At 42.2% G+C, this 13,404-nt stretch overlaps 2 protein-coding genes across 6 annotated transcripts in view; both read right to left on the minus strand.

Moving 5' to 3' along the window:
- Window positions 1-2,694: 2,694 nt before the first annotated feature.
- On the minus strand, window positions 2,695-5,586 carry LOC128455760 (death-associated protein-like 1-A). The gene is made up of 4 exons (XM_053439602.1): window positions 5,411-5,586; window positions 3,987-4,083; window positions 3,509-3,572; window positions 2,695-3,374 (listed from the first exon to the last, which is right to left on the minus strand). The coding sequence occupies exons 1-4, from the start codon at window positions 5,478-5,480 to the stop codon at window positions 3,258-3,260; spliced, it is 348 nt and encodes a 115-aa protein (XP_053295577.1). The 5' UTR covers window positions 5,481-5,586; the 3' UTR covers window positions 2,695-3,257.
- Window positions 5,587-7,257: 1,671 nt separating this feature from the next.
- pkp4 (plakophilin 4) overlaps window positions 7,258-13,404 on the minus strand; it is a 74,168-nt gene continuing 68,021 nt past the window's right edge. For all 5 annotated transcript variants that reach the window (XM_053439594.1, XM_053439595.1, XM_053439593.1 and 2 more), the window contains 6 exons: window positions 13,128-13,320; window positions 12,079-12,163; window positions 11,626-11,743; window positions 11,380-11,520; window positions 10,514-10,578; window positions 7,258-8,378 (listed from right to left, as the gene is read on the minus strand). In XM_053439594.1, the coding sequence (XP_053295569.1) occupies window positions 8,133-8,378; window positions 10,514-10,578; window positions 11,380-11,520; window positions 11,626-11,743; window positions 12,079-12,163; window positions 13,128-13,320 (848 nt within the window). In that variant the 3' untranslated portion in view covers window positions 7,258-8,132. The remainder of the gene's footprint in view (window positions 8,379-10,513; window positions 10,579-11,379; window positions 11,521-11,625; window positions 11,744-12,078; window positions 12,164-13,127; window positions 13,321-13,404) is intronic.

Genomic DNA, 13,404 nt, shown 5'->3' on the forward strand with positions numbered 1-13,404 from the left:
GTTATGATTATTATTAGAAATACTGACAATTTTAAGGGTTCAGTATATTGCCAGCATGCACATGGGGAAGAGTGCCGATTGAACCCGTGACCTTCTTGTTGGAGAACGACCACTCTACCGACTAAGCCACACTGACTGCTCATTCCCATGAGGAACTAAGCACAGCAAGAAGATGGACAAATTATTGTGTGTGTGTGTGTGTCATTCTATGCTCATTTTGATACACACTTCAGAGAAAACTTTACTACATATATTTGACAGCCTTACTTAAAAGTTACTTTTATATTTTTGGATTTTAGATACTGGATGATTTAACATGCTTTAAAAACCTATTGTTAGAGAATAACCCAGTAGTTTCCAGCCTTGGGTTCTGACACCTTACGAGAATCACAGTGTGGGACACATTTCATTTAATATAATTCAGAGAATTCATGCAAAACCTTCTAGTTTATATTCGGTGATCAAATAAATTACATATTGTTCCCATCAAATAGCACAAGGAGTAAGGGTCATTCATTACTCATTAATCAAATCAAACCTCAGACCTCCAGAACTTTGACTTTGAAGGTGAGCTGTCTCTCTGTCCCCCTCTAGATGTCCTCGTTCAAGTTTAGCTTCTCAGGTTGACTTCCACTTCATGCACAAACCAGGTGAGGCCTCACTACTGCACAAATCTACAACAACAAATCCCTGGATGTTCTCTGCTGAATTTCCAAACAGTCTGCTGCTGCCACTTGTTTCCATTTGATGTCCTGAGGCTGCCCCCTGGTGGCTGCTGGGTTCCTCTGCTGCTCTTGCTTGGTTTGTGCAGCTTGTGATTAACTAAAGTTGTCCATAAAAGAAAATCTTTATTATCTGATTTGACCATTTTCACGGTCACACACAACAATCACTTCAGGCTAAAAATAACACACAGATATAATCCACATTGACCAAACATATTTCAGAAAATGCCCAATCTCACAATATTAGAGAATATGGAAAAAAATTACTGGATCCACCGCTTTGTCCGGATCGACGTCAACATTTAAAGAGATCTTTCTTGGTCCCATATTTACAACAAGTTTCATGAAAATCCATTCGCTAATAGTAGTAGTAGTAGAATTAGCCCTATAGGCAAAAAGGGACCTGGGGGCCCTGCTCTGTCACCAGTTGTCTGCGTGGTAATTGGGGATTGAGTTTATCTGCCTGTCAATTCCTGCAGGGTGTGTGAAGAGAACTGGAGAAAACACAACAACAAATCACAAAACACAATGGCAAAAAAAAAAAAAAAAAGGACTGCAGTGAATTTTAAAACCTAAAAACAAATTTGAAAACACACATTTATAGCATTAATGTGCCATTTAGAGCAAATACATGTGACGTGCAAGAAGGAGAATAAACCAAATGGTATATACGCTATTTAGCACTTATACAGTATCTGGCATATGAGACAAATTAGACCCTGAGTACAGCAAAGATTCTTTAAGGTCGTGGGAAATTGCCTCGTCTAATACCCGGTGCTTTCAGTGATGTTCCCTGGGGAGTGTACTAATAGTTCTGCTGCAGTAGTTGTTCGTGTGCTATGGACTTCATTACAAATGTTGGTTCAGTGAATGTAGCACCTCACAAGTCTATGTGTACATGGACACTCCGCTATTGTAAGCCTTTATATTAAATATGTTGTGAAAATATTTGGCAAAATATTATATATAGTCTGCAATTTATATTATGCAAAATGCTATGTATATAAAGTGTTATAATTATTATAATTATATACAAAGATTTGTGAATCTCAAGAGTGGTGGAGTTAATAACAACCAGCTTGAAGGGGGGCAATTTCTCTGCTGGCCACAAGGGGGTGCCATTATATCAGAATATGGTAGCTATCCTGATCATGATGTGGGCATTGCACGAGTTACTAGCTTTCTAGATATAAAGAAAATAAAACATTAAAATATTAAGTTAAATAAAGGATAGGAAATAATACTTTATATCCTCTGCCATTTCAGTTGTGCAAAATCAAACTTATTCGTTCATTGTATACTGGAGTACACAGAACACATTCTTACATGCATTTTGAATGCAAACTGGTTTGTGATGATAAACCTTTTGAAAACACAATAGTTTCAACTTTATCACCCGTTGGGAAATATGCTGCGATAGTATTTGAACAGGTCCGCAGCACCAACATGACCGGACAGTAACTGGAGTGTAAAACCTGTAATGTGAGCAGGCTGAGAAATGTCCAGAGGAAACCAGGAGGTTTATGACCCGGTTTGTTTTTCCGTTCTTCCACCACAGGCCTGGTTACATAAAGTCTGCATTTACAAAAGATCCCACTAAAGTGATAAAATCCAAAGAACAACTTGAAAGTCTCTCGTCCACTGAGGTGACGTGAACCACTCACACACCTGCTGCAGTCTTGTGTTGCTTATGATCACAAACTGAAACTCAATGTGCTGATACAGTTCTATGCATGTTGAACGAATTTGAAAGCAATGAGCACATTCCTGTGAAGACCTGTCCACACACATTAAAAGGACGAGTCCCTGTGTGCACCCAATGCAAAGTTCTGAAGACGTCTTTCAATTCAAATCCATCAGCAGGAACAGTTGCACAACCTGGTCGGCTGCTACTGGAGCAAATCAACAAGTCATTGGAGAGTAGTTAAGATGAACAGGCAAATGTATAAAACTGAAGAAAGGTCTGAAGTTGTAAGGGAAGTTTTTTTTATTAATATTTTGCTTACAACAAGTTTCATTTATAAAAGTACACCAAGTTCCGTTTATAAATGGCTATATGCTGCCCCCTAGGGACTGTTGCTGCTTACTGCAAAAGAAAACTAAAGAAATTAAGTACAAGTCTGCTATAAGCTTATATCATGCTTTTTTTTGTTTTATTATTAAATCTTATAAAGCCAAGCAATACATTGTTTTTAAACAGTCCCAAAAGCCTCACCTACCACCCCCCCCCCCCCCCCCTCTCAACATGCTGGTACCAACCTGCCATCGTTCATTCCATCAGCTGGAAAACACAACTCCAGCGTGGGTTTAGAATATTCTGACAAATCAAGAAACGCCTGAGAAAAAAAAGGCAGCCTCACTTTTCTACAGAGTAAACAGAGGGCATGATGAGAGCCCTCTTTCCATCAAAACACATCACAGACAACATGTCAGAACCCCCCCCCTGTGTGTCTAACACCTCGAGTTCCTCTTTCACAGTTGACCCCACGCCAATCCCCCCCCCCCGGGCGCAGTCAGAAACACGCGCGCCGTTCAAAACTTCCTCGGCTGCTGGATGGGAAAGGAGCGGGACAAGTGGGTCTTCTCCACCGCGGGCCGCAGCTTGCTGTGCCTCACGCTCACCGGCGTCTCGGGGAAGTCGTGGCTCAGCTGGAAAAAAGACGTCAGGAGAGTTTTACGATGGGCTGAGGCTGATCCGGTCTGCCTCAGAGAAGCTTCACTCAACATGCAAAGTACAAGAGTAGCTTTTTAAAAAAAAAAAAAGGGGCAATGTTTTTGTTTACCTTGTCGAGAGTTCCTGCCAGGAGGATGCTCACCTGCTGCATCCGGTTGGCCGTGGCCAGGGACCTGCGCAAAGAGTTTAGCTCAACTTTAGAGCAAATCTCAGGAATTTACAAAAACAATGCTGCTGGACGTGTTAACATCATAAAGTTTGAAGCAATATTCCTCATCGCGTCCTTGGGCATTAAAGAAACACTGTGCAATTTTTACTGAGCAACAGCGCCCCCTGCAAACAAAGTCCATCAATGTGTTGACTGTAGTCCTGCTAATGGAGCTGAAACACAACTGATCACTGGTATTACCCATGATCCCCGGCTTCCTGAATCAAAAGAGCTGCTGTTGTAACAACTGACCCAAACCCTGTTAATAATTCTTTACATTTGAAAATGTTACCCACTAAGTAAGCGATGATTTAATCTTATTTTAGTGTTGCTTTAACACCTCAAACCTTTTCTTCAGCAGTGGGTCATGCAGACCTACCTCAGTTTATCAGGCCGCTTGGTATCCTTCTCATGGCTCCCATGGCTGCTTCCATCCTCCAGGCTTTTCTTGGCCACTCGTTTACCTGCAGCCTTCACTGTTGACCCCGAAGGAGGGAAAGGTTAAATATGTTAGGGGGGGGGGGGGGGGGGGGGTGTTACATGGGCAGGAATGGGCCAACAATGAGGTCATTCTGAAGCCGACAGGATTGTTCATGTTCACACGAGTTGCTAAGAGAACGTCGTGTTCATTCTGCCATTTACATTTAAACCTGCTACTTGTTTACACCAGCAAAATGCCATTAGGGTTGTTTTCTCTGGTTATTATTAGTTTCTCTGGAGACATGGGGGGGGTTCCCCACTGATGAACTTCATTGTTTACACCTGCGTGTTTCCCACTCTGACCAGTCTAAATGTTTGCTGGGGGAAAAAACACCACACAGATGGTTTAGTTAAAGCAGCGGGGTCTCGAAGCTGAGTCGAACTCTAATACCGGGTCCCAACCTGGGGGTGGGGGGGGTGGGGGTTAACTCTGAAGGGTCCCACAAGAGGATTAAAAGGGGGAGAGAGAGAGAAAAACAAATGTCACACAAACTGTTTTTCTTCTTCAAAAAGGTCAAAACTTTTTTTGTGAAACACTTTTACAGATTTACCATTTAAGAATTGAAAAATCATAAAAACTAAACATCTCTAGAAAAATAAAAAGGATTGGTCTCCTGTAGTCTTTCCCATATTCTGGTTTGAGACCTAAACCAGGGCTGGGCTTAATAAATGATTAATCTCAGATAAAAATAAAAAAAAGATGTTGATTTTTAATTGTTATTAAAAACACAACCTTAACATAAAAATGTTTAAAAGTAAAAGAAATGCGACATTAAACCTGAGAACTGTTGATATTGACAGATATGAACAAAGAGTCCTAAAAAACAGATTTCAAAAAATTTAAAATAACATATTTAAAAACAACCAGTCCCCAAAACCCTGCTACTTCTGTTACTATGCACCACTCAGTTTGAACGTGCGATCATTAAATAACGCGTAAGAGGCAGAAGGAGCAGATTTAGCGATGCGCACGTTTTGGCACGACGGTATTTTTTTGCATCGCACGCAGCTTGCAAAAAAAAAAACAAAAAAAAAAACATTGCGTTCTTTTGGATGTTTTGCTCGCGGGGACCGAGGCCTGTGAATCCGAGCATGTGCGCGAGATCCGTGCAAACGCGGATCGGACACAACTAAACACGATCCCAGCGACCGAGGCGAATCTCCTCGTGTGTTAGGGAGAGAGACAGAGGAGTGAAGAAGGTGAGGGTGAGGTGTTGTTGAGGAGCAGGAGCATGAGGAGCAGGAGGAGGAGCTCGCAGTGGAAAACAACAGACACACAAAACGCATGAAAAGGACTTTTGTCGGCGTGCGGAGCAGCTTCACCTGCAGGAGGGTGGCCGGCCTTCAGCAGAGGAGCCTCCTTCGCTCCGGGCTTGTTCAGATGCTGCACCATTTTCCAAAAGTTTTCCGTAGAGAAGCACGAGGAGAGCAAAACAAACTGATTCTCTGCAGCGACGCCTCCTCCGTTGTTTTTATGCTGCCACGCTGATGACGCGCCGAGAGGATACAGGAAGTGTGAAGCCACAGGCACGCCCACTTGTGAATGTTTTGAATTGATGCTGAGCTGTTTTCACTCGTAAAGTGGAAACAACACGTCTCGTGTTTTCGTCAACGCGTGTATTTGTAAACAACACGTGTTTAAGGTTTCTTTGATTTTATTATTTTGAAAAGATTAAGCCGTCTTATTGTGAAAATCCTCAAAAAAACATTGATTAGTAATAAATTTTATTCCAAATATGAAATCTGAAGTGTGAAATGCATCCACTTAAGATTGAAGTACATGTAAAACAGTGCATTATTAATCAGTGATGTATGAAACTACCTCAGTTTGAACTTTTATAAAAATGTATTCAAGTGTGACGGTGCAACTTGAATAAATTGACATCAACCCTCATTGTTTTCATGGGTCTTATTGAACGTCTGTGTACAAAGGAGTCGTTCAGTGATGCATAAAACCAACGTCCTCAATGAACATGTGAAAATGAGACTTTCTACTCTGCTGCTGCAAGTGAAACACATCTTGACAGCCATTTTTTTTTCTTTTCACCATCGAGTAAGGCGGATATTTTGATTTGTAGAAGACAAAGAAGAGGCTGATATTATTGACTGTGATCTAACGTGCACAATAGACTCAAGCAAGCCTCTCTGTTTTAGGAAGTTAACTCCTGGCTTTACTCCAGAAGCTCTACGGAGGAGAAACCTGCCGATCATCACAGCAAGGAAAATGTTTTAATCAGCATTTCTGTGTTTGTTAGTTTGCAGCGTTACACAGAATCTAGTGGATGGATTCCCATGGAACTCGGTGGAAGGATGTGGTGGATCAGTGGAGAGCCCTTCAACTCGTGGTACAGATCTGGTTTAAAACGTGGATCCAAAATCTTTAAAACTGTGATTAAACTTGATTTTTGTCAATTTCTTCAATCTGTTACATCCAGTTATGTTTGATGAGAAAAATCTGGCATGTTGAAAGAGGTCGGTATCAGAGAGGGGGATCTTTATGGTGCAGATCCAAATGAAAACCTACATCTAGTGGATATAAAATACTTTTATAGTTGTGTTGTGTTGTAACAAATGGAAGAAACCTGCACATAATAAGAAGCTGAGATCATGTCATTGGTTTATTTAGGAAACTACTAAACCGATTTCCACCAAAGTTGGGAGGGTCGCTGTGGTTCAGAAGATCATCCTTCAACCAGAAGGTCGATGGTTCCATCCCAGTCCCCCCTCCCCCCCATTCTGTTTGCCAAAAGTTCCTTGGGCAAGACACTTAACCCCAAATAGCCCCTGACACCTGTGCCTGCAGTGTGTTGCATTGATGTGCGACAGAAAAAAGTGAATCACATACGCTGCACTATATGGATAAACTGTAAATACAAACCATTTAGTATTTGGGTCCCAAAAGAACTCATTACATTTTGGTGCAGATGTAGATTAAGGAGCAAATAGTTTTTCTAATATTTTTTGTATGTTAAACAAATTATTCAGGCTAATGGACCACTTCCCTTTTTTCATTTTATGTTTCTATGATAAAAACTAGACAATCACATGTCGGCGGGTGGGCCTTGTTCAAACTTGTGTCACGTTTGCTTGAATGGAAACTGGCCTGTGAACAGTCGGTGTGAAATGTGGTTGGACGGTTCCTGTGAAAACAACACGATCACACGGAGCGCTTAAAAAACAAAACTGACCTTTTATTATTTTTAACACGTTTGTGCTATGATGCCATCTTTGTCCACATACTTCTTCATATATTTATTTCTCTATAGATTTAACATGGCACAAGTTTGTCCTTTTTTAGCCAGTGCTGATGAGTTTAGAACAGGTGATGTGTTTTGTGTGTGTGTTTTTTTTTCTGTATTTACAATACGATGAAAGAAATGTACAAGACTCCATGGCATTACACGACTTCAACATTAGGTACAGACACAACTTGATCCCTCTGTACAATCTAACATCATTAGGTTACAATGTTTCTTAAAGTTCATCTTTTGTTTTGTTTTTTTTACAGATGAGTTCATGATCCATTTTGGCTTCAGCACATACATGTTCCCCCTCTTGACCCTTTCCGCAGACCCTTGCTCACACGACTCACACCTTTCACCATGCTATCACTCGCTAAGAGTTTCATAAAGGAAATAAAACTAACATCTAGACAGAGCAGGACGCACGTCTCCTCACGGTAGTGTCCAGGTCCGTCCCTCAACAGAGCCCCAGCATGATTCCATCTTCCTCTCCTAAATAAAAAAATATAATAAAAAAAACTAAAACCTTCCTTGATTTCCTTCTTTGGCACACGTTCCATCATTCCATCATTTCATCTGCCATCGCTCGGTTGAACTCCCTCATCCAACACACGCACATCCACTTGAAAACAAACACACTTATAAAGCCAAGTTCATGAAAAATAGTTCATCAGGTTGTTTTTTTGTGTCACGACTGGATCTTTGCCTTTGCTGCAGGGTGGAGACACGCCCCCTCCTCCTCCCCCCGCTCGCACCCCCCGAAAACTTCAGTCATAGACGAGGTGCTTGATTGGTCCGCGGGCCTATACCCAGGAGTCGGGCGAGCCGGGGTACTGCTCCGCCCGGTAAGAAGGCCTCCGCGTGCTAGCGTAAAAGTCCACGTAGTTGGTGGTGGATTTCAGTCCGTGAGGCTGCGTGCTGTACTCCACCGCGGGGGGGTAGGTGATGACCTCCTCCAGGTACGGGTCGTCGTAGCCGTGCTGATGCTGCAGGTACATTCTGTACGGGTCGTAATTCCTCCTGCTCGGCTCCTCTGTATAATACTCAGGCTGCGAGGGAAAAAAAAGAGAAGGTTAACAATAATAATACTTTTATATATATTATATATACACTATTATATCAACACAAAACCTCTCAGGAAATTGGACGTGAAGCCTAAATGAACAATTTGCGTCATCGTTACAAACGTTCGGTGTGATTAAAATGTTTGATTACAACAGCAGCTCGTCTGTGTCATCGCTCGACTGAAAAACAATTCCCTTCCCGTTGTGTTAAACGCAATTCCTGGATCTGCAACTTGCTTTAAATGTATCTATGCAATATTCATTCTGTGTGTGCAATACAATGGTTCATGTCCCATCCATTCACTGGATATATGAGCTTTTATTCCATTCCACCCTAATCCGTATTTTTCTACATTTTTTATATTTTCTTACACTTAAGAATTATTATACTAACACCTAAGTTTTGCATGGTACTTATTATTACTTACTGATTCCTATTTAAACTCTTGCTGCTGTAATATTGCAAATTTGCCATCTTTTTCCCCCCCAAGAATGTCTTTGGGGCATTAAGCATTTATTTGATAGGAGAGAATTAGTGTTGGGGGGGGGGGGGGGGCAGAGAACTGGGAAGACGTGCAGCAAAAAGCAGAGTCAGGACTTCTGCTGCCTCATAATAAAACTCTAATATTAGAAGCATTCACAGGGAATGCAGTGTATTTGTCGCTGGGATTTGTGCTGACCACGGCAGTTCAATACAATAGGATGGAGTCAGAGCAGCTGTAAGATGGAGTCAGGCAGGACACATCCAGCTCCGCAGCACAGTAACTCTACTGCTGTATTAAACTACACTCATCATTTTGTTAATCTTGAGGATTATTATTTTAAGGACAGGTTTGAGCTTCTTGTATTTGCTAATAACATGTTAACACTTCCCCTCAGTAACGTCTCTGATGTTTGCCCGACAGGTGAAGACGATGATATCAACCATCTTGTTTAATTCACGGCAAAAAAGCAACAAAAAAAAGTGTTTTCTAAACTATTTCTTCAACTACTGTCAACTAAAAATAAAAGGATAAAAATACCACAAATCAATGGTGCAATAAAATATCAAACATACAGTTACTTCCTGGAGAAGTGAACTTTTGTTTAACTGCAATTTTTTTTAACCAGTAAAATAAACATCACCTTCTCGCCCACAAGTTTGAGAGCACTAACACAACAGGTACGACCCCAGAAGTTTAATTAAAATTCTCATGTCTGATATCAGTGGGGTAATGGCTGCCTTCACACGTTAGGAAATCTAAATATGATGTGATGAAGGACACGAGAGGACTCCCCCGTCTCCTTCCTCACTGTGCCCTGTTCTCTGAACACGTTCTCTGGCAGTGACAGATGCCTGAGATGCACAGACTACCCCAATCCCAGCAGTCACATCCACTCTGGCTCAGACAATAGCTGACGTGCAGGGTTGTTCCCAGCGTCGCCATTTATCTGCAGCCGAGTACGTGTCAGTCTCTTTGTGTTAGTGAGGCGGGTTGGAAGAGCCGGTCGTCCTCGCCAGCCTCGTACAGCACGATGAGAGGATCTCAAACTGACCAACTTGTACCAGGACTATTAACAGTTTCCCAGAAGAAAATCGATTTATTAAAGGTTCATACCTGCAGTTGATTTCTGTGTCTCAACATTGAAGCAAATTGGACCTCAAACGATTAACTGATGAATCGATTTGAGCAATCAGCAAAATAAATGAGCAAATTATTCTCTGTGTTATTTGACAGAAAATTGAATTAGTGGCTTTTGGACTGTTGCCCAAACCAAACAAACAATCTACACACATCATCTTTGTGTGTGAGAGTTTGTAACATACATTTTTCTCTGTTTTTGGCATTTTATCAAATTAATTGTTTTCATAACAATAATAAACAACCATCAGATTAATTGATGACTAAAATAAGCATTAGATGCAGCCTTATTGCAAATTATGTTTTGAATGTGTGTAATTAAGCTGATGCCATAACGTGTTGTGTTTATTTATCATTTAGTTACACTGTTAACATGAGAATATTCATATAAACAGTCAGATTAGAGTTAATTTGTGGGTTAACAAGTGGCAGCTTGAGCAGGTGGAATAAGAGCAGAAATACAAGCAGCAGGTGAGAACTCAGAGCATTTGTATTTACCTGTGTTCTCCTGGGCTCCTCTCTCGTGGGCGATGGGTAGTAATATGAAGAAGGCTTTACAGACCCTGGAAAAGAGTACAAATAAAAGGTGTGTTGCTGTTCATCAAACAGTGGGACTTAATGCAAACACACTTCATTTCATATCAGTGAAAAAGTCAGAACATCCCCACAGGGCAAATGTCTGTATTTAGCAGGTTCAGACAGTGTGACGCTGATCTGGAGAGAGAAATAACAGCGAATAATAGAGTTGGCCACAACTGGTCTGTTGTTTACACAGCCCATGGGACGGGATTTTGCTTTGGCACTGCATCCATCCAGTGGAATCCTGAAACTCCAGTTCCACTTTGCTGTGTGATGTGGAGGCTGCAGCTCTTTCTGTTTACTTTGCCCTCCCCCATGCTCCCACCGACCAGCGCAGGCTGGCGAGAGCTCTCGCCTGGATGTAGTACGTCTGGGTGCCCACTCAAGCTGCAAGCTGCAACTTGGGCCCACTAACAACGGCAGTATTGTAGTGTGCGTCTGTGTGTGTGCGTCCGCCACTGGCTGGTCAGTCCACATTACTGCTGTGCAGCACAAAACCAGCTCTGAAGTGCTGTGAATCAAACTGAGTGACTGTCTCAGGGCTGCCAGGCTTTGGTGGGGATGATAAGGGAGGGCTGCACTGGCAGGAAGAGGAGGCCGGCTGTGGAATCTGCTGGGTGTTATGAGGGATAAAGCAGATAACGTTCTGCACAGGGGCGACCAGAGGGGAGCTTGTGATTACTGTCTGGTGCAGAGAGTGGATATGGTTTGAACACGATTGGAAAGAGTAGCTGAATACAAGATGTTTGCACTTTCAATGGCTTCCAGATGTGCGCTCTGCGTACCTGTATACTGATTTTTATGAATACTGTTGTCCCCTTGGAAATTATAAAATTGCATAGTTGACTGTGCTCTCTGGTAATCTTTGATGGTGTCTCTATGCTCTTTGATTCCCAGCGCCGCAGGAGACGACGTGGCACTGGCAGCTGGGAAAGAGAGAAAAACATGTCGACATTAAATTCCAGAGGTTTTCCTGTTTCGCCGGCGGTTTCTATTTCCATCGGGTTGGAACTGAGGCTGAGAGAACATACCAGGGTGGTTGACTGGGGACATCTGAACGCCGCTGGTGGGGAGGGTGGGCTGGGACTTGAACCTGTCCCTTTCAAGTGTTGACACAGGAGTGAGGAAATGGTTTTGGTTCCATCCGTCCTGGAAGGGAAGCACAGGCAGGAAGAAGTATGAATAATAAGAACAGTGCTGGATGTTGTACAACAAATCTGTGGTATTTTTAAATATGTCCTTCCTTTGGTCACAGAGGGAAACTTGAAAGTGTCCTCTGCTTTGTGGTCCTCAGTTCGTTTACATTGCTAAAAGGTACGAATGTTTAATCCCCATTTGAACCTGCTGTGTTTATACAACTGTTTTCTGTTGAACCTGTTGCACTCATGTAACAATATTACTCATATAAAGAAATTAAACTGGCTACATGAGTTTTAACTCAATATATCAGTGATTGAACACAAGCAACATCCCAACGTCCTTACTTTTTTATAGATGATACGCAGATCCCGGTACAGCCAGAGTGTGTTCAGCACCTGAGCAGCTGCCTTCACCACCTTCATAGAGTACCTGGAACACAGACACACAGAGAATCCTGTTCAGTGCTGATAAATCCATTCAGTAATCATAAATTACACAGTAAATATTGTAGAACACTACAATTAGCTTTGGGAACTGAGACATGGATAGATGTCCATGCATGGATAACACCACAACAATGTGAAACATGACACCTGAGGCCCAGGAAGAAGGGAGAGAGAAGATTAAAGAATGAGGGAGAGAAGAAGAGAGGAGAGGAAGTAACTGGGGTTGTATTTAGGGTCCAGTTCGGGGCTGAAGACACATCCGTCTAATTTGACTGTATCATGTCACTGACCGAAAAAATCCACCCGTCCATCAATTGCTTATTCTGATTAGTCCTGAAGACTTTCACAATCTTATTTAAGATTTTTATGCACATGCTTTTTGCATCATGCGATTTAATGTATATAGGAAATAGTCAATACTTTTTAGTCTGTGATTGTTGAGTTAATGCTTAAAAGATAGAAAGATCATTTCGTCATTTCAACATTTGACCTCTTTTTTTTAAAGCCATTTTGGAGTTGGAACAAGGAACAGATAAAAGAACTAGATAATCAGATTCAGAAATCCAACCCGACCCTGAGTGTGACTGATGGAAGAGAGTGTCCTCAGTGGGTTTTAACCTGGAACATTACTGAATATACAGCAGGCTAGAAATAGACTGCTGCCATCAGTCCACAGGGAAACACAAGCTCAATGCACACAAAACCACCTTCCCTGTGGCTAGAGCTTGTCCTTCTGCAATCATTTAAATCTATGAGTGTGTGTGTGTGTTAATGTAAACCACCTACTCTCCAATGTCCAATAAAGTGTGAGCAGCCGAGCCACTAACACATATGGCTGATAACTGTTTGTGTGAGTGTTTGAAGCACTCATGTTAGCGACTCAGGTTTGCATCACTGTGTACAAAAAAGAAAAAGCATTGGGACAAATCCCTGCTGCTGTAGCACACCTGTCTCCTCTGCCCTTGGTGATGTTGACCAGCTTCTCGATGCCGCCCGTGTCGGCCAGGGCCTTGGCGTTCTCCATGTTTTTGCTGGTCACCTCGTTCAGGGTGCAACAGATGGCCGCCACGGTCTCATCTGACAGCAGGGTGGTGTTTCCCCCGGGGAGACGGTTGACCAGGTCCCTCATCGCATACTTCCCTGAGAGGGAGGAGGGAGAGTGAGACGTGCAGCTCATACATTTTGACATGTTGTAAACCGGGCATGTGGGCAGAAGCTTAATGC

The sequence above is a fragment of the Pleuronectes platessa genome, chromosome 14, assembly GCF_947347685.1.
Source record: "Pleuronectes platessa chromosome 14, fPlePla1.1, whole genome shotgun sequence".
Taxonomy (NCBI): domain Eukaryota; kingdom Metazoa; phylum Chordata; class Actinopteri; order Pleuronectiformes; family Pleuronectidae; genus Pleuronectes; species Pleuronectes platessa.